Source organism: Crinia signifera, chromosome 1, assembly GCF_055691185.1.
Source record: "Crinia signifera chromosome 1, ASM5569118v1, whole genome shotgun sequence".
Lineage (NCBI taxonomy): Eukaryota > Metazoa > Chordata > Amphibia > Anura > Myobatrachidae > Crinia > Crinia signifera.
The window spans coordinates 303393740-303421052 of record NC_139217.1 but is presented as its reverse complement, the minus strand read 5'-3'; the positions used below and the strand labels follow the sequence as shown (position 1 = coordinate 303421052).

General features: G+C 41.8%; 1 protein-coding gene across 1 annotated transcript in view; it reads right to left on the bottom strand.

Annotated features, from left to right (window-relative positions):
* Nucleotides 1-924: 924 nt before the first annotated feature.
* Nucleotides 925-27313, bottom strand: part of MAMDC2 (MAM domain containing 2) — a 107989-nt gene continuing 81600 nt past the window's right edge. Inside the window, exons 7-14 of the mRNA XM_083158329.1 lie at nt 26264-26357; nt 17704-17850; nt 14568-14833; nt 11724-11817; nt 7797-7949; nt 5528-5790; nt 4825-4909; nt 925-1286 (exon numbers count right to left, since the gene is read on the bottom strand). Coding sequence (XP_083014455.1) covers nt 1219-1286; nt 4825-4909; nt 5528-5790; nt 7797-7949; nt 11724-11817; nt 14568-14833; nt 17704-17850; nt 26264-26357 — 1170 coding nt within the window. The 3' untranslated portion in view covers nt 925-1218. The remainder of the gene's footprint in view (nt 1287-4824; nt 4910-5527; nt 5791-7796; nt 7950-11723; nt 11818-14567; nt 14834-17703; nt 17851-26263; nt 26358-27313) is intronic.

The following is a 27313-nucleotide window of genomic DNA, read 5'->3' as shown; positions in this document are numbered from 1 at the left end:
CCCACACAAACAGCCTTTGCCAGTCACAGAACAGAGTACACAACGCTGCAAATACTCATCTACGGTGGGCGCCCATCTATATCCATTGTGACATCTGTTAAAGGACAGGGGAGGATGTTTCTGGACTCCACTGGAGGAGGAGTGGGCATAGTTGTGACATTATGGGATTATGGTATGGTTGTTTATCTGCATGATGGAGGTTTGGGGTCTGGGTTCAGTCTCAGTGAGGAGAGGTGGGGTATTATTTGAAATGTGGAGATTTGTGGTTTGTCCCAGCAGATTAACAGTCTGGAGGTCGCTATGCTGCCAAGCACACTGAAGCCAATGGCTTCCACTAAGGTGTAGTGATGTATTAATCCTGTCTATTCTGGTGTTGGCTCCGCCTACATTTGATTTGGTAGTGCCCACGTGAGGTCACGTCTAGAAAATTTACTAGGGCCACTTTTAGTTCCTAATCCTCACCTGTATATGTAAAAAGTAAGCAGACCGTATCTACTCTGCACAGAAACAAAATCACACCCAAATCTAACTCTCTCTGCATATGGTACATATGCCCCACCTGCAGTGCACATGGTTTTGTCCATTAGAGAGTGAATTTGCTTTCGCAAGTGAAACAGAATCTGGCCCATAGGTAAACCATCAAGGCTGGGTCATACTTGAATAGATACATTGACTATTCATACTTCTTCCAGCTAGCTATGCCAGGCCCTCTGGCATTATTTCATTCTTTATTTTGTCTGATTTCAGACATATCATGTACTGTATATCTTTGAAATGAATGAGGCCCAATGTATTTACATGTAATTGCCTGGTTCTTTTGGTGGAACAAAAATAGTGAAAGCTCTAAACAGGAAAAGGAAGAATCAGTTTTTTATTTTATTTATTTTTTATTGTGAATGTTGATCTTTTTTGATTCCCATCTGTGGTAAGGAAAAACACACACTAAAAATACATATGCAATATGAATACAGTGAAAATAGTGGCAAACAGAAAGGCTGCACACAAAGTTATTGACAGTACATGCAAAATTTATTTTGTAAAATATACTGTAGCCCTGAGTAATTTTTTTTTCTGCGAACACAAGTGCTCTGAGTTTGTGCTATGTTTCCTTTATTTTATAAACATTCTTCAGATTGCTCTATCAAATAATATTTTCTGTGCAGTTTCTGAAGTGACTAATGTCTATAGTACTAGGTCTGTATGTGGCAAAGTCTTCATTTAAAAGTCAACTTCATTGAAGTCATCTGAATATCCGGATGACTGCAGTGTCCCGTAATCCTCCAGATCTGCAAAAGTAATAATGCAGTATTGCTATTAGTTACACATTGGCAATTGACTGTGAAATAGAAAAAAAATGTATACAGGGGTTGAGTATCCCTTATCCAAATATCCGTTATCCAAATTATTCCGAAAACCATGCATTCCAGAAAGTGAAAAAAAATAGTTTCTTGCTAAAAGCACAATAGGGGACATCTATAACCGCAGTACTGGGGACATGATATGTAACTGGCACTACTGAGGACATGATCTGTAACTGGCACTACTGGGGACATGATCTGTAACTGGCACTACTGAGGACATGATCTGTAACTGGCACTACTGAGGACATGATATGGAACTGGCACTTCTGGGGACATGATCTGTAAATGGCACTACTGAGGACATGATATGTAACTGGCACTACTGAGGACATGATCTGTAACTGGCAGTACTGAGGACATGATCTGTAACTGGCAATACTGAGGACATGATATGGAACTGGCACTACTGAGGACATGATATGGAACTGGCACTTCTGGGGACATGATCTGTAACTGGCACTACTGGGGACATGATCTGTAACTGGCACTACTGGGGACATGATCTGTAACTGGTACTACTGAGGACATGATCTGTAACTGGCACTAAATATGTGCAAGAAAATCATTGCTTGGCATTCAAATTAAGTTCCTAAGATTGTACACAAACTTTTTTTCATGTTTTGAAACCTTGTTTTATGCACAAATAAAATATATTGGTGTGTATGGCATGTGTTTGTGCAACGTAAATGCCTAATGATACATCATTGAAATATAAAAATATTCATAAATAAAGAATAATCCATTATCCAAAATTCTTCTGGTCCCGAGCATTTTGGATACGGGACACTGAACCTGTATATGTATTCAGAAATATTTATTTTCATCAGCTGATTTGTTTAAAAAAACAAAACAAATGTACAACATAATGTATAGTTATTGAAATAATATATTAGTTAGTTTTTATTTAAAGAAATTGAATGTTATTGGACTCCAGACAATTTTGTTCTTACTCTAAAGCTGTGTACACATGGTGCAATATATTGCTCAGTGTCTCCTTTTTATCAACGACCAGAGATGGGGCGGGATGTATTAAAATACATCGCCGCCCTTCGCGCCCCCCCGCCGCGATGCCGCCGCATATGTACTAACTTATGCGACTGGCATCGCGGTGCGGTGACGGAGGCCCCCACCGATACCTGGAATGTGGTGTGCGGGGGTCTCCGTCACCTCCTAGCCGGCTCCTGCATCTCTCACGCGGCATCACGCCGGGGACAGCTAAGCAAGCTGTCCCAAGCGCCTCCTCCTCCCCCCTGCAGCCGGAAGGGCTGCGTCACTAGGGGGAGGAGAGGTTTACCTTCCAGGGTCCAGGAGGACCCTTCAGGAAGGTAAGCCAGAGGGGGGGTCGGCGAGGCGGCGGGTTTGCCAGGGTTTTATCGCATTTTCCATTTGATACATCTCGCCCATGGTCACTGATGTACAGGAGACTCTGCCGGGGGAGCTGCAGAGGGAAACAGCTGATCGCAGGAGCAAGCACCTGCGATCAGCGACCATTAGGAGGCTAAACACTGGAGCGCGCTCCCGGCGATTTATTGCTGCAGCACAAACAAATCGCTGGCAATATTGCACCGTGTGTACACAGCTTTACAGTATCTTTCCTCATCTTTATGCTCTAGTCCTTCACACTGATTTTTGTTCCTTATTACTTATTCCTCCTGTACCATGAAGTTATTATTATTATTTTTTATAATTAGAGATTCTGATCAGATAAATCTGCCAAATAACACTCTTCTGAATATCACTGCTATAACACCTGGTTGGCCGGGCTATCGACTTCCTGCCGACATTGTGGCCAAGCTTCACATTTATAAGGTATTTTTTTAACCACAATGCATCCTTAGACACAAAAAATGGGCCTCTCAGCACCTATACTGTTCAACTTCATCGCATGCTGGTGAACTGGGGGAGGGCTGACATTAGCATCTGCATATTATTGCTCCCGCTATACTGACAGTGGACACTATTACAGGCCCAGCAGCGTCCATCTCTGAATCAGGTTATCAGTCTATTATGGAAAGATGGATGAGTAATCCTGAACAGCAGGTTTGCACAGCAGTGTATGACTGATGATAAATTATGTGTAGTCCATGTGGTAATATATAGACATGTGAGGCAAAAGCCAGATACAGGTCAAGTCCAGCGCAAGGACTAGCAATAAAGGGGGTAAAGAGAAAGGCAAGTCAAGGTCTAATTCCAGGTCTGGTAACTAAGGTACAGTATTGGAAGTTTATGGCAATGGCAGGGCAAATTCTGTTTCCAAGGTCCAACAATAAAGGTATCCAACGTAGGGTGCAATGCAAAAGTGCTGCTGACTAGAACAGAAATGATGATTCCAGCATCTGTAGAATGACTAGTCTCCTAATAATTCATTTAACTAACATTAAATGGAAGCTTGAATGTTAGAGGCAACTTATGCATCTTCTGCTGTGCAGGGACTCAAACTTCAGTTTGTCGCAAAATGTGAGCGCATACTCCGGGCATGCAGCCTGGTGATTGTGAACACCTGATTTTGATACAAGCAGAATAAATGGTATATCATAACCGAAATGTGTTCTCTGACATCCTGTGCTGGACTAACTTATTTATGACACTGTCACTATACCAGGTGTGGTGGTTAAGAAGAGGTTCTACCACATTCCCAAAGCCAGACCAGCTGCAATTAAGAAAGAGAGAATGGTCCAGCCAGATATTATTAAAGAATCCAACAGAGAGTGGAACAGTCCAACTGCTTTCACAAATAAAGAACAGAGTGGAAAATCCTTTATTTAAATTGGAAATTATTCCCAAAAGAACAACTGTATGCAATGGTTGAGAAAAGTGTATCATTATAAAATGAGGCAATGAGGCCCTATGCTACAGTTTAATTGCTGGGGAGTTTCCTTTCATAATGAACTGTCTCTGTTTCATTGAATACACACAAAGCAGTAGGTAAATACCAAGATGGCCCTTTGGTTCCTGACACCACAGTGTATTTGCTTCACTGTAAAAAATAAAAATGCTAATATCCTGACCTGAAAGTTTGCCCTCCCCATGAAGTCGACACCACTCTCACCATATGGCCAACAGGCCACAGGGTGGGGCTGACTGTGTCTCTATCAACAAAAGAACAAGAGCTCCTTATGTATAGAACAAGAAAGTTGCTAGAAAAACATGGCTGTGATAGCAGTCAAAGCAGGGGTGGTGCTCAGGGCTACGCTTGCTGTTTCTTTGAGTGTGGGCAGTCAATGGCAAACCATTGGCTGGTGACTAGAGGTGATGTAAATTATGTTTAACTAGCACAAGAAAGAGTGTTTTTTGTTTGCAATGGTTTCTCCCATCCTGCTAATAAAAAAAGATGGAATAATACCCATATTATTAGGGAATGCAACGTTAAGTGTATCTTTATAAAAAAAAAAATATTTCACACTTTTGCAAATTTGTAAATTCCTTGAAAAAAATTGATGTATTCTGCAATAAAATAGTTTACCTTTACAAGGTCCATTTGTAAATGTGATATCATCAATTGCAACATCACTTCTAATTGAAACACCTCGAATTGCTTCAAACACAATCTGTAAAAGAATATTCAAGTATTAATAATTCATGAGATGGAGGGAAAAACAAGATTTGAATTGGCCTTCCCTCATTGGTAAACATTGGACTTAAAAGTACAGATAACATCTGTTAATAAACTGAAACGAATCAATTTCACCAGGAGATAAAAAAAATGTAAAATCATGCGGCAATGTAAAATGTAAAATCAACACTATTGTACTCTTCAAATGGAATTTGGGCCTCATTCAGAGATTTATTTAAACCCAATGTTTACTTAAATCTCTGATGTATTTTGATCTGCACATGTGCATATCTGAGTCTTGCTTCAAGGCCCAAAAGCCTCTGTATGACAGACATGCTGTCCATGTCCAAGTGAAACTTCAGCAAAGCTATCTTGAAAGAGGGATTCACTTTCCTAACTCCAACCTCTATAACAGCGCTAGCATCACAGCACAGCACGTATCCAAACATTGATAGTTTTCTCATAAACAATCTCTTTTGGTAGCTGAAATCATGTCTAAATACAGGGGCGTTTAGTTGGCTCACAAAGCTGTGAAATTCGTAGCTTTGCGAGTCAACCAGAATGGCCTCCTAAGAGTGCACTATAATGTTCTCCAGATGTCTGTGTAGCTTACCTGATGTTGCTTGTCACTCTCATATTCTATCTGTGCTCTCAGCCAGCTGATACTCTGTTCACCTCTTCTGGTCCACAGAAGAGATTGATGGTGTCTACCACCTTCTTCCCTCAAATATACATTAAGTACTCCAATACCAGCTCCATACATATGGTAAAAAAAAGTTAAGCACTGCTTTCCATGAATGGCTCGAAGTTGTCTGGAGATAAGTAGTGCTTTTTGTCCAAAGACCATGTTGGTGGCTTCAATGTACATGTAGTAACCTTAAAGGAAACAGAATCACAAATATCACTTTGAACACTTGGAATTGCTGTGCCACCTCCCATGAGTGATTTAGAAATGCTTAGCAACACACTTTTATTTCAAGAAACAAAATAAAAGAACAGGCTTCAAATAAGTATGTTAATGAGTACCATAGTATACCCATCATATACTAAGGAAACCATTTACATTTCATACCTTAGTTTTCTAAACTCTGCTATTACAGTCCAGGTTTTAAAGCAACCAATGCTTAAGTACAGTACAAGTGAATTAATTTGGATACAAGCATGGCTAAATTCTAGACTTTATTGCAAAAGTTAGGGAAACTATGTGAATTGGTTGCATTCTGTGTATGTCGACAATACAATACAATTGAGTAAGTTTCTTTGGAATAAAGTCCACAGTTTTTTCATACTAGGAAGATTAATCCAACCTGGTATTGCTTTTATTTTATCATTCATTGTGAGTCTGCTAGAGATCCAGCTTGTGCACAATGTAGAAAATGTAGTGACATGGAGGCCACATCATACTGTAAGTGCAGTTTGCAAGTTGGTGACAACTTTTGAGACATTTTCTATAAAAGCACAACTGCAAAACCCAGAAGTCATTTTAATATACAAGACCAATCATCCAGATGTCAATTATTGCTTCTGTTCAGTGACTGTCACAGAGAGTATAAGCAGAAAGAGAGTCCCAATCCCCATGCCTTCAAGGTAACAAACTCTACAGCAGTACAGTATATTTGGTTAATGGTTAATGACTAAACAACAAGGGATTTTTATAGATTTTTTTGATCCAAGACCAAACTTTGTGGGGATTTTAATTCATTGTCTACCCTGATGTATTTATTACTAATTATAATTTATGTTTTAAATGTAAACTTACACACTATTCTTTATTTATTTAGTGCGGAGGTTGATGTGTAAATGAAAGGCTCCCAGAATGGCTTTTGGTCATATGATCCACTGTAGACCGCAGGGGGTCTCACTCTCCTTCATTTAGATACACGAAGCAGCCTTGCTCTCCCAATAAATGGGGGTATTCAATCACCCGCAGCCATCTCCTGATGGGGGAGATGGCTGCAGGGCCCTATTCAATGCTGTCTTTCCCGACAGCAGTGAGCAGGGTATCTCGGCAGAACGAGCCTGACTTCACAAGCAGTCGGGCTCGTTCTGCCGAGAATGGACAGGAAGTGATGAGCTCCCGACCGTAGCTCACCTCTTCACGGCTGCAGCTCGCAGCCATTGCCCCCCTTCTGGTCCCGCTGCAGGCGGGACATTAAATCCCGCATGCTTGTTCTCTGTCTAGCAGACCGAGAATGGGACAGTGTCATGGTTGTCGGGCCAGCTCGACAGCCATGGCCCATGATTGAATACCCCCCTTAGTGACTGGATCGCCCCCTTAACCCACACTAAACATTGGGTGGTTTCTCTCTACATGACCTTATTTGGTTGCACCATCAGTTTCATCCGAAACGGCGGTTAATTTCTACAGCTATTTTGGATGCTCTAAAAGTTTGGGATGTTTAGCTTCCAACCCTTTTGATTTTGCCCCATCTACCAGGACTGTGTTCCTCCAGGTTATAGAAAGATCACTACCTTATAATCCGTATTTCCTACTTGTTGCAACAGGGTGTTGTGTCTCTAGTGGATCTTATTTCTCCATCTTTTGTTCTCCCTTTCACTGTCCTAGTGCTTAATTTATTACCGGTACCCTAGCTTGGTTTTATTATTTTCAATTTAATCATTCGGTTGACCAAATGGATACTGGCCCTACTATTTTTCAAATACCAGCAAGTCGTGTTTTGAAAAGACTATTTAAAACATCCTCCCTTGATGCCATATACTATTGGTACAACTTAATGTCACCCGCAGATTGTCTCCAGGTCAAGTAAAATGGTAAACTGATCTCCAAAGCACCTTTACCCTTAAACAGTGGGAATCTATCCAGCTCTCCTTTTCCTTCTACAGTAAGTGCATTAAATCACACCGAAATTGACAGAACTCACCTACCCCAGAAGTGTGATCACCCCTTGGTCCTGTGTAAGATGTAGGAGTTGTGCCACGTATCCTATGCCATATTCCTCCCCTTTTGTGTTCTTGTTGAAATCCACAATTGTCTTTTTCAAAAGTACATTTGCCTGGCAATGGAGGTATCCTATCTGCAATCGACCAAAATAAATAAATCAGTTCCATGGTTATTGCTCTTAAAGTACCATTGTTGGAAGATAAAATTGGTAATGACCTGATCACACAATATCTGTAAATAGAAAATTATAGTAAATATTTCAAATGACAGATGTTTTAAAGTGCACTTAATTGATTTTAAGCACATGATTCTAGGGCCCACTGAGATTTGTAGTCCTCACCTTGCCACACTCCCCCACAGCTTTGTCCTCTTCTCCCATAGGAGAGCGTGGAAAGTGCGCATGTATGTATGTTTGTGAATGCATATATACTTGTATGCTCTACTGTTGTGGTTGTATGTGTGTAATTAAAATAACGTATGTGGTTATGCAGTAAGCAGGGGCGTAACTATAGCACCGCAGCCCCCGAGACCGCGGGGGGGTGCTATGCATGTGCGGGCGCCGGGGGCTGCAGTGCTATAGTTACGTTACACCCCGCCGCACCATCCCCAGTCTTTACCTGTGCAGGTGGGGGGGACGCTGCGAGGCGGCTGGGGGGACGGACGCTGCGGGGGACACAGCTGCGGCAATTACTTACAGCTGAGCCGGGCAGGGGGAGCCGGGAGCTGTCTGTACTGAAGAAGAAAAAAAAGCCCATACAATGAATGGGCAGCCTGTGATTGGCTGCTGAGCGCTCTCTCAGCCAATTGCTGACTGGCTGAGAGAGCGCTCAGCCAATCACAGGCTGCCCATTCATTGTATGGGCTTTTTTTTTTTCCTTCCGTACTGACAGTGACAGCTCCCGGCTCCCCCTGCCCGGCTCAGCTGTAAGTAATTGCCGCCTCTGTGTCCCCCGCAGCGTCCGTCCCCCGCAGCGTCCGTCCCCCCAGCCGTCTCGCAGCGTCCCCCCCACCTGCATTGACGGCTACCTGGGGGAGCGGCGGGTGAGTGGCTGGGCGCCCTCCCTTTAACGGCGGGGGGGCGCCCAAAATGTAGTTACGCCACTGGCAGTAAGACTACAAATCCCGGTGGGCCCTTTAATGCCAGGCTTGCTGGGACTTGTTCCACAACACAACCCAATGTTAAAAGTTTATTTTGACATCAAAATTTTCAAAAGGTGTTCGCTAGCTGTGGCATGACACCACTGGCTGTAGGAGCCCAGTGCTGGTTCCAAAATACGGGGGGCCCAGAGTGTAGTCAAACTGTCAAGGTCAAAGTGCAGGAAATTCCCAAATATCCATGAATAGATACAATTAGGGTTAAACAACAGCAATCAGGTAAAAGGTAATCCTGAATTCATACTTTATACAGCCACAGCTGGCAGGGGATTGGCTGTGGCCAGGAAGTGAGTGGTTGGTAAGCACATTCTGTATAATCAGGTATCACTGAATAGAAGAGTAACAAGATCTACTGTGACTCAAGTGACAACAACATAGGTCCACAGTACAGAAGATCAAGTCCCCTGGGAGGCATCATTGCTTTTATTTGCATGATCATGACACTACTCTCTTCCCTCAAGTGTAAAGTCTAGAAGCCATCAGGACTGGATGAACTTTCTGTAAAGCAGCATTAAAGAAGGCACGGCGTGGTTGGATTCATTCAAAGGGGTGCTGTCCATTCCAATGCCTCTCCTATAATATTTTGAACTTATTTGCCTACTACTTGAAAATGGTCAGAATATAGTTTTGCTGCAGAACACAATTTATAAAGAGATTGAAGTAACAAAGCATGAAATTGCTTGAAGTCCCCATCAAAGAAAATATGTAGGCTTTGGGGATTCTGAAGCAGGAACAGTAGTCTTATGGGCCCTACACAGAGAGATTTGTGCCAGAGATTCATAATGGGAGATTCAGCATGAGAGATTTCCCTTAAACGGAATCCCTCAGATAATGAGCCCACACACAGGGAGATTTGTGCCAGAGATTCATAATGGGAAATCCCAATGCCGGACCATGATTGGCTGGTGGGTGGGCATAAGTCCCGGTCGGGGACGGACCACCAGAAGTAAACAGAACACCGGAGCGTGGCTACAGAGGAGCAGGGTTCCCGGAGAAGCACCGAAGATGTCTGGTGGGTATGTTTTCTATTGACAAGTACCTCAAATGGATTCTACTGGAGAAGAGGACCGATGCTATGTGGCAACATAGGTGAGTATTGAATGAATGGGCTCCGTGTGTAATAAAGTTGTACTGTAAGTGTGTGTGATTGTTCTTATTTAACTATTTGTACTACTGTGGACCTTTATTGCCCCGCATGCTGGGACTTGTGGTTCTCCAAGTCACTGCATGCGGTCCAGGCTTGCTGGGACTCATAGTTCCACAGCAATACACAATAGTTTTTTCTAATTTTACACAATTTATCAGCCCGATGTCCACCGCCCAGGGGCATCGGGGACAGCCCCAGGCTTCAACATGGGTAGGTAAGTTTTGGAGGGGGGACCCCTTCTTTGGGGGGGTCCCCACTCCCCCAGGACCCCTACCCATGCTGACCAGTCAGGGGGTGAATGCTTTGGCCGGGGAACTTGTATAAATAGTCTCCCCCCGGATTTGGCATTAACCTGCTGGCTGGTTGGGCCCTGTGCTGGTTCTGGTTCTTGAAACACGGGGGACCCCTACTTATTTTGTCTGCCGTATTTTGGGAACCAGCACCGGCCCTTGAGCCTGGTGCTGGTTTTATAAAAATTAAAGGGACACCTATTTATTTGGCTCTGTAATTTAATGAAACCAGGACCACACTGCTCTGTGCATGGTTCTGTCAAGTTTGCCTACCATGACCTGGTCTGTTTGTGTGGCGATTTTTAGTAACTTTTTCCTGATTTCGCATCTCATTAAATATGCGATTTGTATACTTTATAATGCGAACACATCTGGATGCGAGATCAGGCGTTACTAAAAATCGCCACTTCAGAATGTGTGAATTTGCGGCAAAATGCATGTTTTTTTATGCACTTCACATCTCATTAACTATGCGATTTCAGAAAAAGTGCAAAAACTGTTTTTTTTTTTCGAAAATATCACCAAAATATCCTATTAAATATCACCCCCTATTTTAATTTCAATTATGACTGTACTACTGTAAAAGAGCTATTTGTGACATTTTAAGGCAAATATTTAAATTAGAATGAAGGTTGACTTTGTTTTTATTGTGTAACTAAGAATCTCTTGTTTATGTTTATGCTAATTCACGTTTTATGTTTGTAGTGTATGCTGTATACCAGGGGTAGCCAACTCCTGTCCTCAAGAGCTACCAACAGTTCATGTTTTCCAGACCACCTAGCAGGTGCACAGGTGCACTCATTACTCACTGCCAAATTACAACAGATCCACAGGTAGATATAATTACTTCACTTGTGATTCTGTGAGGAGACCTGGAAAATGTTAACTGTTGGTAGCTCTCGAGGACTGGAGTTGGCTACCCCTGCTGAATACTGTATATGTGTTATTTAGTTTAAAAAATAAAAAATATATATTTTAATTGATACCGTCAAGATATCTATACTTTCCACTACAGTTTTCTTAACATGGACTTACTGTAAATTACTCAATTAAAGTTTATAAAAATATTAGTGATTGTTAAACTTTATATCCTTGATTTTTCTTTCACTATAGATCTGTCGCAGCCCCATTCATATATTCAACAAAAAATGACTTTTGCTTCAAAGTAGGTGTTTTGCCTATTTTTTTAAAATGATTTAAAATGTTTTTACTTTAGATGTAGAAGATTTTGTATACTAATCCACGTGCTAATGGTTGGAAGTGATAAATATCACTATGTATTTAAATATATCTATATAAAATACTTGTGCCTTACCGATTACATGGCAGTTTCCAATGCTCACTGATACATCATCCAGTGCTGCCAAACCACAATCCCAAAAACTTTTACACCAACTCACAAATACCACCTGTAAAGATAAAAAGTATCACAGCCAAGAAAAACGTGCACCTCATTCATCCTCAACATTTAACCTCCAAAATGTGGGCAGCACAATTCTCCAAAATATGTGCCCTCAGTCCACCCAACAGATGCACCCCAACCATGGCCACATTATTTCAAAGTCACATACACTTGCAGTAAATCATTAACCATTTTGGGTTCTGAGAATTGGGACCATCTGTATTTGCTCGGAGATGCTTTTTCAAGCCCTACCACTCCTAAGCACTGCCACTGTAGAATATTCCTTGTGCTCAATGTGGCATGGAACTGAAGGACCTGGTGACAGAATCATTCTAAGGGCCTAGAAAAGGAGAGAACCCAACTACTGTACAAGAAAGCATAGCATATTTCCCTACTCCGCTGCCCAGTCCTACGCTAATGCATCAGCCCCTTATGATTACGCTTAATAGCTGGGGTGACAATAATCAAAACATTCAGCTCTGTACTGTGTTTCAGGAATACCTTTGTATTGTTAAGGCCATTGTTTACCAAATTCTGTCCTTTAGGACCACAAACAGTTGACATTTTCTAGGTCAATTAGCAGGTACAGACTTGGAAAACAGGAACTGTTTGGGGTTCTGAAGACCAAGTTTGGGAACCAGTGGTTAGGCCAAACTCTGCTGGCAAACATGGAAATGCCCACTGCCAAGTTCAAAGCAGCGTGAGTATTCTGCAGATCAGTTTTAGCTTATATGAAATGTACTTTAAGGCCTAATTCACCAGTTTATGCAAGCACAAGAGACAATTTTCTTACGTTTTACAGTGCCCACATTGCATCCACAATGGGGCCCATTTATTATCATGTTTTTGACTTGATGATTATTATTATCTCTTATAGCCTTATTTTTGGTAATAAGACACTATCTATCCCAGAATATACTATAATTCACATGCAGGGATAAGGGCTCCGCTCCATCTCTGTGATGGAACCTTCTCCCGCTACTATAGGCTACAATGGCTAACTCCAGATATCGTTAGCTACATGGTCCAAGCTGAGTAATACTAAAACATAAGAGCTTAGTGAATACGACAAGAATTCTGCTTTTGTGATAAAATATGGGAGATAGCAGCAAATATATATATCCAATATTTGTTGTGGTCACCTGTAAATACACCCATGGTATTTTCAGAGGATATCCCACAAATATTAATTGATGAATAGACTCATATATATGCTTTATATACAGCACAAATATTGGGGTACCCAGGAACATACACAATCCCCACATATTCAACTTTCCCAAAGTCACTTAACTGCTTGTTTCACTCTCGTGTTATTATCGAACAACTTGGCAAATAAAGAGAAGAAGCTGTGCTACATAAGTATGTCATAATTGTGAATGTAATATATTAGCATCCAATCAGCATGCCAAGAGTTTCACATGGCTTTCCATTAAAATCCCAGTATACTTCCTTCTGGCTTACTTATCTTACCAGCACACAAATCTCTTGATCTCTACTGGTTGAAGATTTGACATATTACACAAAAAAACAACAACAATATGCCAGTTCTCCACCTAAAAGTTATACACATTCACAAATGTGTTATCTTTAAGTCAATGAGGTGCAAACATTATTTACAATAAGGTAAAAAAGTGGCCATCATCATCTTCATCGGTGTGCACTTGCACCAGCCTATTTGTTATACATGATACACCTGGAAACACTGCATAGCCTGTATTTGCATCAAAACGGTGTCACAAAACGTTGTCTTCAGTACATGACAACATCCTTTACAGCCCAGTTACTCCTTTTCAGTCATAAGACGAGACTGGGGCTTGATTCCAATATATACAGTACTGCACAGTAAAGGGAATCGGCAACGCAGTACTATACAACTACTATTCTAATGTCTATAGGAAAAATTTGCCTATTGCCATCTGCGATATGAGTGCTGCGCCCGACACACAGCATTGGATCTTCATCATGATCATTGGTTGCGATGGTCACAGCCAAAGTTTACTCAGACTGTTCATTGGAACTCCTTTGCCAGGGCAAATAACATTCCCCTCATCCATGTAGACTCTTCCAATAGTGGGGGTCTGCGCATGCACAAAGTGTATAATGCGCATCTGCAGGCACAGGCTGTGAGCTCCCTTGGCAAAATTTTCCTCCGCGAGGCACTTGCATAACATTACTATTATAACATTTATACAACTTCAGAATTGCATTCAAGCATTCAGTCAACAACCTCTGCTTTGTCTGAATCAAGGGCGTAACTAACATAGGTGCAAGGGGTGCAGCTGCTATGGGGCCCTTTACAGTCTGAGTTATATGTGCTATATACATTTATTACCATCAGTTGTTAAATTGGGGGCCCTTACTAACATTTGCTATGGGGCCTACAAATATCTGGTTACGCCCCTGGTCTGAATAATTATAACTGAATGATTAAGCCTTACCCCAGCCTTAAAGAAGCATCTTTTAGTATCCATCAAACAATAGACAGTGTTATAATCCTTTCTTATGGTAACATATTATATAACGTATAACAATAAGGGGTCCTGATAAAAATAGGTAATACTGTATATAATACTATAAAACAGAAATGAAACAATAAAAACAGTAGGAATCTCAATATCCTATATATTAATTATACAAATCTTACAGCAACCTGAACTAAATAGGCTCTATTATAAGACCCATTGATGAGCTTTTCGGTAACACGTGAACAAGAAATGAAAGGTTAATTGTTAGCAATGAGCTAACATAACTTACCTTGGAGGGCATAGGTTTATTTATATTGATTTCTGCTTGTAACCAGACTCCTTTGGTTAAGTCATGAACAGACCAAGCTTTTTCTTTAACAACGTGATTGTCTTCAAATATGTAAACAGCTAATGCGTCACTTATTTTTGAAAAGCCAAAAAGTGCATAAAAAAAACGTAGACAATATTGCATGTTTCCTGGCAACGATGGGCCGTAGAGACGTCCAAAATAGCCCGACTGGGAGGTAAATCTTGTGTTAGCCAGCATGAAATAACCTGTCAGTCAGACAATAAACAGCTTTATGCATAAGCCATAAGTATAGTACATTCATTGAGGCACAGTCTGCAGGTCACTTATGAATCCTGTCATAGCAGTGCACTCAATTTGCACAAGAGTGCCTTCATTTGTACCAATGTGCTTAATGTTCGAGATTAGAAGAACAGAAGTTGACAGAAGCAGTAGAAAGGAGTGATATTGAGTAACTGCATCAGTACATCTAGTTTGTGAGCAAGTTTATTCAACTAAAATAAAGTTGTGAAAAAAAGGCACATTTTTTGGGAATTTCTTGCTGTGCATTAGAGCTTACAGCCATTTCCAGGAAACAAGAGGAGTTTTTGCAATGTTTCTTTGCAGGCAAGGAAGGGGTCTCTGCTTGTACTTGAAAGACGGTACATTTTCTACCTCCAACTGGCAAGATCATTTCTACAGTAAATGCACTTTACTGGATTAAAGTAAAGTTTACAAACCACACATGTAGTAAAGACCATTGAAATGTCCATTTACTCTAATGGTGGTCCCAGTGTTGCCAAGACCCTTATCTGACTTCTTCTAGGACAGTCCCCTAGGCTGTGCATGTAGCCCCAGTATGTGACTATGTATCTTTACGTTTTGTCCCAAGCTGCAAATGCGGCTTAAAAAAAAGATGTTGCACATGCTGCTTATGCATCACTTAGGAGGGAAATGACTGCATGGAATAATAAAAAGTTACCAGTGAGCAAAATACATTTGTACAGAATGAATAATATGTTCTTTCACTTCTCCACCCTAAAACCATGATCTAAAATAATGTTGTACTTCCAGGGCTAGAAGCTAGACTGCACATTTACTAACCAAAGTCCAACAAAAGGAATAGAGAAAAATAATCTGTTAGTAAAAATATTTCAGACCCTGAAACCCAACATCGAATTTCATTGTGGTTTTTTTATCACTTTAAAATCAATAAAAATCGACTTTTAGTAAATAAGGGGTAGATTTATTAAGCTCGGTGAAGTGATAAAGGGGCAGATGTATTAAGCTTTAACAAGAGATAAATGCAAGGGTGATAATGAGAGATAAACGTCCAGCCAATCAGCTCCTTACTGACTTTTTTCAAACACAGCCTGTAACATGGCAGTTAGCAGGTGATTGGCTGGGCGTTTATCTCTCCTTGTCACCCTTGCATTTATCTCTTGTTAAGGCTTAATACATCTGCCCCAAAGTGTTGAGTTTTTATCTCCGGCCAATCAGCTCCTACCTGTCATTTTTCAAACCAAACCTGTAACTTCACAGTTAGGAGCTGATTGGCTGGTGATAAAAACCGGACACTTTATCACTTCACCGAGCTTAATAAATCTACCCCTAAAACCTTTATATTGTTTCTCATGGTGAAAAGGTAACAAAAAAAAGACAACTGAAATTTTAATTGTTATGCTAAAGCATACATCCCAACTGTACCAATTTTGCATGACAGTCACGTTTATATGGAACTGTCCTGCTGTCCCACCTGGGGGCTGCAGTGTCCTGCTGCGTGTCCTGTGCAGTCATTTGCTGTGTGCATACGCTCAGTGTCTATTCACGGGAGACAGCTCACAATGTTGGGAGGTATGCTTAAGCTATATATACTGGAAGATGCTCAATTAGTTAGGTGATATCACAAAGATGCTTGCAAGGGAGGGGTAATCTTGTGTAAAGAAAAGCACTCTTGGTTCCGCCAGCTACACTATGGGCGAGATGGATCAAAGGAAAAAATGTTGCCAAACCTCAGAAAATGCAGTTTTTGTAGGTTTGGCTGCAGTTCCCATATGCACCAAGTCCGGAAATGCAGTACATTCCAGGCTTGGATGCAGTGGGCAAAGTGATTTTAAAATCAGAATTACCCATAGAAGCCTATTGACTATTGGCTATTTCTGCTGCAAGGCATCCAACCGGATCCCACCCAGCATCCGTGGCGGCACATGTGCTGATAGGCTATCAACGAAAAGGACAGCTTTTACTGCAAGAGCCGTCCTTTGCAAAATTCTTCATGTATACAGAGTTAGTAAATGTCGGTATGCATGCGGAGGCTGGCGGCAAGCATTGCAAGTTTCTTGCAGTGCTTGCTGCACCTCACCCAAAGTGATATCAGTAACCAGATTTAAAGCTACACGATAATATAATTCAGAGATCTTGGTTACATATATTTGCAGATATATGGGAAGCCCCAAAGCCATTCGTTAAGATCTCTCTGAGTATTGGGGGTCCCTATTGCTATATCTAGGTTCAGGGTGCAGAACCCCAAAAATCAGCATACGCCAGAAAGCCCAAAGGAGCAGACCAGTGAAAAAAACTAAAGTGTTAATAAGTGTTATCCTGGGTACACACCAAAACGATTTGGGCACAATCCCATCAATCTGGATCCAATTCAGGCCGATTGGATGCAGATTGGGTCAAAATTGTTTGGTTGGATCCGAATTGGAACCGATTCCGATCCTACCTGCTGCAGGTAGGATCTGTATAAGATCCATTCATCTGAATACAGATGGGATCGGATTGGGATCGGATCGGGATCGGATCGGGATCGGATCGTGTGCAAATCGGATGCAAATCGGATCACACGATTTGCATATGATTTGCATCCAATCCAAATTGTTTTGGTGTGTAAAAGCCAGAGCTGTGTACAGAAAGTGGTGCAAAAGAGATACATGGAATTAAAATATTAAAGGAATACTGTAGTTAGGGGGGCTTCGCATATATTTGCAAATGTATGTAGCCAAGATCTATGAATTATATTGTCATGTAGATTTAAATTTGGTTACTGATTTCACACAGTGTTGCTGGGGGAAACAAGTGTGCCTTTCTTTACTCTAGGTATAATAAGGAGTGGATCACATAAAATCTTGGAATGTACCCAATCCTGTCGTGTGGTCTCCAATTCTGTAGATATTTGGCTTCACGTTCACCCTGCTCCAACCAGAAGCATCTTTATCATCCAGGTGATACTTGCACAGGCCATTTTCAAAGTCACACCCAGCTTCATGAGCACTGAAGATCACCTCTACAAGACAGAAATATATATCTGTAACATCTGTCACGAAACAAAGTATCATAAACAAAAACAGACATATAGCCAGTCCTATTACTCAGGCATGATTTCCAGTTGGATTTGAGCCATGCATTAAGGAGACTTGCATAAAAAGTGAACATATCTTAAGGCCCATACACACTGGGTGACTTTGAGCTGAAAGTTGCTCAAAACAGCAGGTGTGAGCGCTTTCAGTCCAAAGCTGCCCAGTGTGTATGCCCCGGCGATAAGTGCTGCTGTGCGCTCCCGCATCATCGCCGGGAAAGCCACTCATCTGCTGGTTATACCGGAAGATGAGAGGCTTTGATGACGGCTTTGCATAGCACTCTGCTATGCAAAGCCCCCCTCCATCGGTGCCGGGCAGGGGGAAAGCCGCTCAGTGTATGCACTGAGCAGCTTTCCCCGCAGCGGTGATAGCGATCATCGCTGTCCATACACGCTGGGCATAGTCACCCAGTGTGTATGGACCTTAACACATGCAGGCCCCTGTGCTTGGACATGTGGTTTGGAGCTGTTCATTTGAATAGCCAATAGTAAGGCTATAGACAGACAAGTCAACCACATTCCCTACAGATGAATCCACTTTTGATTCTTAATTTGCTTTTTACAAAGTCCTGGATTTCGCATGTTTGCTCTAGATGACCACTGAATCATTTTTGCTTCAGATATATCTATTCATTATTGAGTTTATTGAAGTTGGAAACAAAGTAAAAACAACAAGTGACTTTGTACTTGGACAATTTACAGTATGATGCACTGCAAATGGGGATTACTGTATATAGGCTTACCATACTATCCCTTTAATCCAGGACACTCCGGGGCATAAGTTCACCCCAGTTTCGCTGAGGCAAGATGGAGTTAGTTGTTGCCCCCCCCCCCCCCCCCAAACTTTATAAATTCAGATCTGTCTATAGGTACTAGAGCCTGCAGTAACTTGGCCGGGTTGTGTGACAACGGGCAGTAGGTCAGACTCAGACTCACAAGATTCAGCTGCCTGCAATATGCAGAATCAGTGTTCACTGGTGGGCCCCATCTCATAGACCTGCAAAGTTGGGCACAATGTCACTTGCTGCAGCGCAGGCTGAGCAGTACCAGGTGGGAGCCTGGTTTTTGTTATTGTAGTACCAAGTGGGAGCCTGTCCCCTATTGCAGGTGTTGGCAGGGCATCTAGGAGGATAGAAGCGATTAACTCTGTAGCAGGTGCGATGCAGGGCTCAGTTGGAAGGGCAGTGGTCACACTTAAATCTTGCTGTGAACCACAAAAGTCCTGTTGCACATGCAGTTGCCCCTCAAGGAGCCCGGAGGCAGGCGTCTCCATTGTCAATGCCACTGGGGACACTAATGATTTACACAGGTTCTGTGGCTGGCTGACTTCAAGCCTGCATTTTTGCTGGGTTTAATCCATGTCCCCATTTTAAGGGATAGTATAGTAAGCCTATGTACAGTATATACATTTAATTTTTTGCATGCAGGGTACATACTATACTTGCTGCCTTTGCATCTAGCCCACAATATTAGGCAGCTTATTTTTGCAGTGCAATATTGATGTCAGTGTGGACAGGACACCCCTTCCAAATCTCTCTGAACTATGCCAGATGGGAACCACCTGCAGTAAAACCATAGCGCAAAGTTACTTTTTTTGTTTTGTTTTGCTTCCACCTCCAGAATCAACGCCTATATGTACAAATGTAAGTCATACAGCCATGGAAACTTCTGTATGGTCACATTTTAGCATGTCTGCAATTTTATATTTTAACACATAACTACAGTATCTATCACAGAAGTGCACTCAGGCAAATAAATAAAGTTGAAGTCATTCCTTTTTCTGCATTGCATATGTTGCTGGTTATTTTTATCTCAAACAAAAGAGAAAAAAGTTTTCCCCATGCAATAAAACAAAAGGGAACAGACATCAATAGGAGAGTAAGTGAACTGACCATCAGGACCTAATTTCTATTAATAAAAAGAAGCATTCCTAACAGATTATTCATCATCTGTCATGATGACATCATTCTGTATAATAATGTAATTCATTTTCTGCCATTAACATCTCCAGGAAATTGATATCACAAATCTCAAAGATTCTTGTAAATTCTACATCTGATTGTGGCTGATTATAGCAACAAACTATTCTGGTAAAAAAGGACACTAATTCAAGAGCTAATAATATAGAATTAGCCTAATTTTTTAAAATCAGTTTTTCAGATAATTCAGATTAAAAAAAAAATTGTTTTCCATGGACAATTTAAAGAGAAGGCAGGGTCTGGACTATACCAGACAAGTACACTGCTCAAAAAAATAAAGGGAACACTAACATAACACATCCTAGATCTGAATGAATTCAATATTATTATTAAATACTTTGTTCTTTACATACAGTAGTTGAATGTGCTGACAACAAAATCACACAAAAATAAGATGTCTGGATTTGGAGTCTCACTCAAAGTTAAAGTGGAAAAACACACTACAGGCTGATCCAACTGATGTAATGTCCTTAAACCAAGTCAAAATGAGGCTCAGTAGTGTGTGTGGCCTCCACGTGCCTGTATGACCTCCCTACAACGCCTGGGCATACTCCAGATGAGGTGGCGAATGGTCTCCTGAGGGATCTCCTACCAGACCTGGACTAAAGCATCCTCCAACTCCTGGACAGTCTGTGGTGCATGGTGGATGCAGCAAAACATGATGTCCCAGATGTGCTCAATTGGATACAGGTCTGGGGAACGGGCGGGCCAGTCCATAGCATCAATGCCTTCATCTTGCAGGAACTGCTGACACACTCCAGCAACATGAGGTCTAGCATTGTCTTGCATTAAGAGGATCCCAGGGCCAACCAAACCAGCATTTGGTCTCACAAGGGATCTGAGGGTCTCATATCGGTACCTAATGGCAGTCATGCTACCTCTGGCGAGCTGTGCGGCCCCCCCACAGAAATGCCACCCCACACCATTACTGACCCACTGCCAAACCGGTCATGCTGGAGGATGTTGCAGGCAGCAGAATGTTTTACTTGGCGTCTCCAGACTCTGTCATGTCTGTCATGTTCTCAATGTGAACCTCCTTTCATCTGTGAAGAGCACAGGGCGACAGTGGCAAATTTGCCAATCTTGATGTTCTCTGGCAAATAACAAACCTCCTGCATGGTGTTGGGCTGTAAGCACAACCCCCACCTGTGGACGTCGGGCCCTCATACCACCCTCATGGAGTCTGTTTCTGACCGTTTTGAGTAGACACATGCACATTGGCCTGCTGGAAGTCCTTTTGCAGGGCTCTGGCAGTGCTCCTCCTTGCACAAAGGTGGAGGTAGCGGTCCTGCTGCTGGGTTGTTGCCCTCCTACGGCTTCCTCCATGTCACCTGATGTACTGGCCTGTCTTCTGGTAGCGCCTCCATGCTCTGGACACTACGCGGAGAGACACAGCAAACCTTCTTGCCACAGCTCACATTGATGTCCCATCCTGGATGAGCTGCATTAACTGAGCCACTTGTGTGGGTTGTAGACTCCGTCTCATGCTACCACTAGAGTGAAAGCCCCACCTGCTTTCAAAAGTGACCAAAACATCAGAAGTGGTCTGTGGTCACCACCTGCAGAACAACTCCTTTATTGGGGGTGTCCACTTTTCTTCCTCTCCCTTGATACAGAGAATGCCTTTAACAGGTAATTCTGGTTTTACATGTGAAAGGCTCTTGCCAGGATTGGTTTCACTGGCTTATTCCTAAAGCACTTTTAACATTATATGATATTCCCTCAGCCCTTATTTTTTCAGCATCAAATTTCATTTTAGAGGCTTTGACATTACCATTGGGACCAGACAGGGATGCCCTCTTTTTCCCCTACTTTTTGCCGTAGCTATAGATTCCTTGCCAGTAAATCTTAGATCATCTAACCCTTTTTAAGGCTTGACTATTGGTCCCTATCATCATAAGATCTGCTTGTTGATGGATTTTGTATTACAGTTTGTCACAAAACCCGAAAACCTCCTTCCTTTCCCTCCATAACATTCTACAAGAATATTCATCTCCTATGACAAGCTAAATATTTCCAAACGGAGCCCCTTGTGTGTGGCATAGATCAATCTAGTCTTTATTTTCCCCAGTCCCAATATCCATATGCCTGACTTCTTATCTTATAGATCTTAGGATCCTGTAGCAACTGGAAGACACCATATACTGTCATATGCTATTACTTAAACAATTCACCAAACTGGATAAATTATGGAATATTCTGACTAGGTCATTTATCCTAAAATGCTGCTGCTACCCAAACTCTTTTCCCCTTTCAGGCTATACCTTACATAATATATGTATATTTCTTAACAAAATTCAAAGCTGTTATTTTGCTCTTTGTTTGGAACAATAAAAGACCCCCTTTATCTAGAGCTCTCATGTTTAGATCTGAAAGTACAGTACAAGTGGCCTTGTTGCTCCTAAACTCCAAATGTACCAGAAAGCCTGTCTCTTGCAGGGGGGGGGGGAGTCTGAGTACACAGAACCCCCCAGGAGTCTGAGGGCCCTAGGCTGAAAGCTATGGGTCCCCTGTTTCCATGGGTACAAGAATTTAAAAAATTTGGCAATTGGGAACCGGAGATATCTGTCTTCAAAGCAGTGGACCCCATCCAAGCCTGCTAATTGCTATTCCCAGTCAGATATTTCAGGTTCTGTCTGACTTAAGGTGGCCATATATCAGAAAGACCGGTCTTAAGGAGCCCATACACGGTCCGTTGTGTAGGGCTCCGTTCTGTACTATGCGATGCGCGCTCCCGCGCATCACATAGTACGGTACAAAAAGTATGTGCTGCACATACTTTTTGTACTAGGTACACACATCGGAACGGATCGCAGTGCATGCACACTGCATGCACTAGGGATGCGATCCGATCCGATGTGTACTTTAAAAGTACAGAACGGACCGAAAAAACGGACCATGTATGGGGGCATTACAATCATGATTGTGTCCAATTTCCCTTCAACTCCCCTTCAACCAGTCCTTGGTGGTCTTTGGACACACTATGGGTGAGATTTAATAGGATGAGAGATTCAGAAAGTGAGAGATTTTGGAACTACACCTAGAAAACTAGGAAATCCATTTACTAGGCTTTGAAGAGAGATCATGGGGGAAATTTACTAAAGGAAATTTGTAAAAAAAATAGGTGTATTTGTATCCAGAAATACACTTATTTTTGACATTTACTATCCCGAAAATACGGCAATTCGTATTCGTATGAATGTGCTATCAATACGAATACGAATTGCCGTATTTTTGGGATAGTAAATGTCAAAAATAAGTGTATTTCTAAATACAAATACACCTATTTTTTACAAATATCCTTTAGTAAATGTTCCCTCATGTTACAAGTTATGGGTCTTCGTACTATTTGGTAGGTGGGATTCTCTAGTTTTTAATGCCATTAAATTCTAAGAAATCTATTTCCGGGAACTGGAGATATCTGCAGTCAAGCAAGCTGTCCTCCCACCAGAAAATTATGAATAATAGGCCCACTCCACTATACACCCCTCTTCTGTGTATTAAACATCCTCTACCACCCTGGAAGTTATGTATCAGGGCCCCTTCATTCAGCCACATTTACTATATAGGAGTGCCAACATCTCTGTGAGAGATGTGCAAAATATCCACTAAAAATGCCAGTGTTTCTCACATTTGTTATGCAAATTCAAGTAAAAAATGTTGTGTAAAAAACGAAATATATTTTCTATATCAGTGGTTCTCAAACTCGGTCCAGTTCACGTTTTCCAGGTCACCAGACAAGTTAACTCATTACTGCATACCTCCAGCGGTGTAACTATAGCACCGCAGCCCCCGCCACCGCGGGGGGGCGCTGTGCATGTGGGGGCGCCAGGGGCTGCGGTGCTATAGTTACACCTCCCCCCCAATCCCCCGCAGACTTACCTATCTCGCTGGTCCCGGCGGCAACGTTCTTCTGCTGAGGACCACCACAAAATGGCCGCCCCCATATAGCACACAGTTCTCTGAAACTGTCTGCTTTATGGGGCGGCCATTTTGTGGTGGTCCTCAGCAGAAGAAGAACGGAGCCGCCGGGACCAGCGCGATAGGTAAGGCTGCAGGGGATTAGGGGGGGTTTGCATGGGCAGCGGGGGATTGGGGGTGGGGGTGCTTGGCGGGGCGGCGGCGGGGGGGCACCCAAAACTTAGTTACGCCACTGCATACCTCCCAACTTTTGGTGTAGCCAGGGATGGACATTGGACAGCGAAATTAGGAGGCATGGCCTTGCGGTAAGGGGGTGTGGAATACAAATTACGTCATTACGTCACTAAGCCCATGTGTCTGTGGTGCCTGCTGTCTGTTGTGGTCTCTGCCACCTCAATGGTGTCACCCCAGTGTCCTTCCTAATTCACCCTTATCTGTACTGCTTACAAAAAAGTCAGATTTATTTGCATTATTCTCTGTGGATGCTACACCCTATAAAGAATGAGAGTGTATAATATCTACTCAATATAAATGTGTCCAGGACTCGGTTACACCAAGCTGTTATGGAAAAAACATGCATTAGTGAAATCCGCTGTCACCCTTAACAAACAATGAGATCAGCTGTTTTACATGCCAAATGTAAAAGTACTTGCCAAAGTCCCAAAAGGAAAAAAGTTTTAATCATGCACAAGGAAAGTGTCACAGGATGTGTTCTATATACAAATAACACTCCTGATTTGTGGCATGATGATTAAGTCTGGTCGCTTGTGTTTGTTATATATAAAGTCACTGGGGTCTATGTACTAAGCCTTGGAGAGGAGAAATAAAGTGTATAGTTATAAAGTACCAGTCAATAACCCCTAACTGCCATTTTACAGGCTGTGTTTAAAAATGAACAGGAGCTGGTTGGCTGATACTTGATCTCCATCCACTTTATGTCTGTCTAAGTTTTAGTACATTAGGTGTTATCAGACCTGAATGCACAGCTGCAATTCGCAGGCCGACTGACAATAGAATGATTGCGTATGCATACGGCTCGTAGTAGGCATGCGGGAGGCATGCTTTGCTAGCCGTACACACTGCCCATGTCCTGGAAGTGTCAGGGTAAATGCAGGCATGCTCAGTCACTTGAAGTCATGCTCCGGCCCCGATCAGCCTGATTCTATTGCATCTGTCAAGTTAGTTCTGGGCTATGTACAACTGCACACACAGGAAAACTCATTAGATTATGGGCGTCTTGCGTATGGGTTCGCTGTGAATTGCCGATCAGTGTAATTTTGGCAAGTCACACACATCAATTTGCTGGCTTTCACAGGGTGGGATTTCACTGTGGCTCGGTGGTGATTACCTGATTGCAGGTCTCTGCAAATGAGCAGAGAACCAATCAGGTTTGAATAAACCTTACCCCCCCCCCCCTATTGCATCCTCAGTCACTAGCCAGTTAAGAATATACACTTCTTTTGTATCAATACATTGCCTTTAATTGACCTAGAAAACTATGAAATCCATTTACTAAGCCTTGAAGAGAGATCATGTTACAAGTTATGGGTCTTCGTACTAAGCCCTGGAGAACAATGAAGTAGACTGAGTTACCGGCCAATCAGACCCTAACTAGCATGTTACAGGCTGTGTTAGAAAAAGATAAATTGTAAAAGCGTCTTTCACCAGTGCTAAATGAAAAAGGAGAATGTATTACCCTTAAATATCAGCCAAGTTGTCTCAAATGCTTGCCTACCCTACCGGAATGGCCGGGAGGCTCCCGAAAATCGGGTCCCATTCCCGGCCCCCCAGGAAGGTGTGCAAGTCTCCCACATGCCACCCAGAGCCCCGCTCCCCCCCCCCCTGATCCACTGGAAAGAAATGCAGAAATTCGCGGGTCCGTGGGAGGGGGCAGGACTAAAATGACGGAAATCGTGTCATTTTGCGGCATTTTAACACCACCCCCTACTCGCAGACCGGAGAATCACAGCATTGCATGGCTTGGGGGCGGGGCTTTGAGTCATCAGCACTGTCCCCACCCTCCGACCAGGATATCCGGCTGTCCTCTCCGGGCTTCTCCCGGAGAGGCTATTTTAAAAGTCATCAAGTATGCTCAACTGGAAATGTAGTACATCATAGAACCTCTTCCTTCCTTAGTCACTGACTGATGATGTACAACATTTAGGATTGAGACAACTTGGCTGATATTTAAAGGGAATACATTTTCCTTTTTCATTTAATGCTGATGAAAGGCACACTTCCACACTTTTACAATATGTACACTACCTTTATCTCTAATAGATGTGGAGCAGATACAACAAACACATAATAAATAAAACCTTTAGAGAAGAACAGTGTGTGGCTGATAAATCATCATCAACATTCCTTCAGAGAGATTTATCAACGAATGTTCCATCTTTGCAGGCAGGAATATTAAACTAATAAAAATACAGTGTTTATACCTCTTTCACCACTGCAGTATTCCGCAGAAAATGAGATATCGTCTACGGCAACATACCCTGCTTGGATCCCATTGAAAGCAACTTCAAAGACAACCTGAAATATTTAAACAATATTAACATTGTGACATTTTCTATTCAAAATAATATGTTTTTTAATATATTTTAATTGTAATTAAATAAAACATATGAAAAATTATATTGCTTCCAACAATTACTAATATCATGTTACCACACAATTATTCACTCTAACCCAGTGGTTCCTAAACTGTGTGCCGTGGCACCCTGGGGTGCCTTGGGTCCCTTGCCGGGGTACCTCAGTTTAGTGGACCAGTTCAAATAAATTATGGTCAATGTAATAGGCAAAACCAGTGCTTGTGGCTGCCAATCATAAAATAGACAAACAGAAGCAAATCTGGTCCCTCACCATGTAATTAAACCTAAAGATGACATATGAACACAATTTATTTCATTTATATTTTTTTCTTATTTTCTCCATAAGAACCTTTCGGCCTAGGGGTACCGTGGAAAGTATAGTATAGGGTGCCTAGATTCAAAAAAGTTTTATCCATTTAGGAATGCTATTTAGTAGAAGACTTTAGGCTAAAATGTAATAAATAAAATTATCAAAAAAGCTGTTATATGGAAATTCATACAATCTCATTCTTCACAAATATAAAAATCCCCAAAATTCAGAGATTTCCTAGTGACTTTAAGCTTAATAAAAAACATAATTTGTATTTACAAAATATCAATGAAAATAGAAAATGTATATAATTAATTTATTATTATTATTATTATTATTATTATTATTATTATTATTATTATTATTATTATTATTATTATATCTGTAAACCTGGAATATCTCAATTCCATTAAAATCTACTATATTGAGTCCAGCTTTCCCAGTTGGGGTTTTAGTGCAAGTGATGGGTATATTCTTTAACCCCTTCCTGACAGAGCTAGTTTTTGCGTTCCTGACAGAGCCATTTTTTTCAAATCTGACATGTCTCACTTAAGTGGGGATAACTTTTTTTTGCTTTTACTTATCCC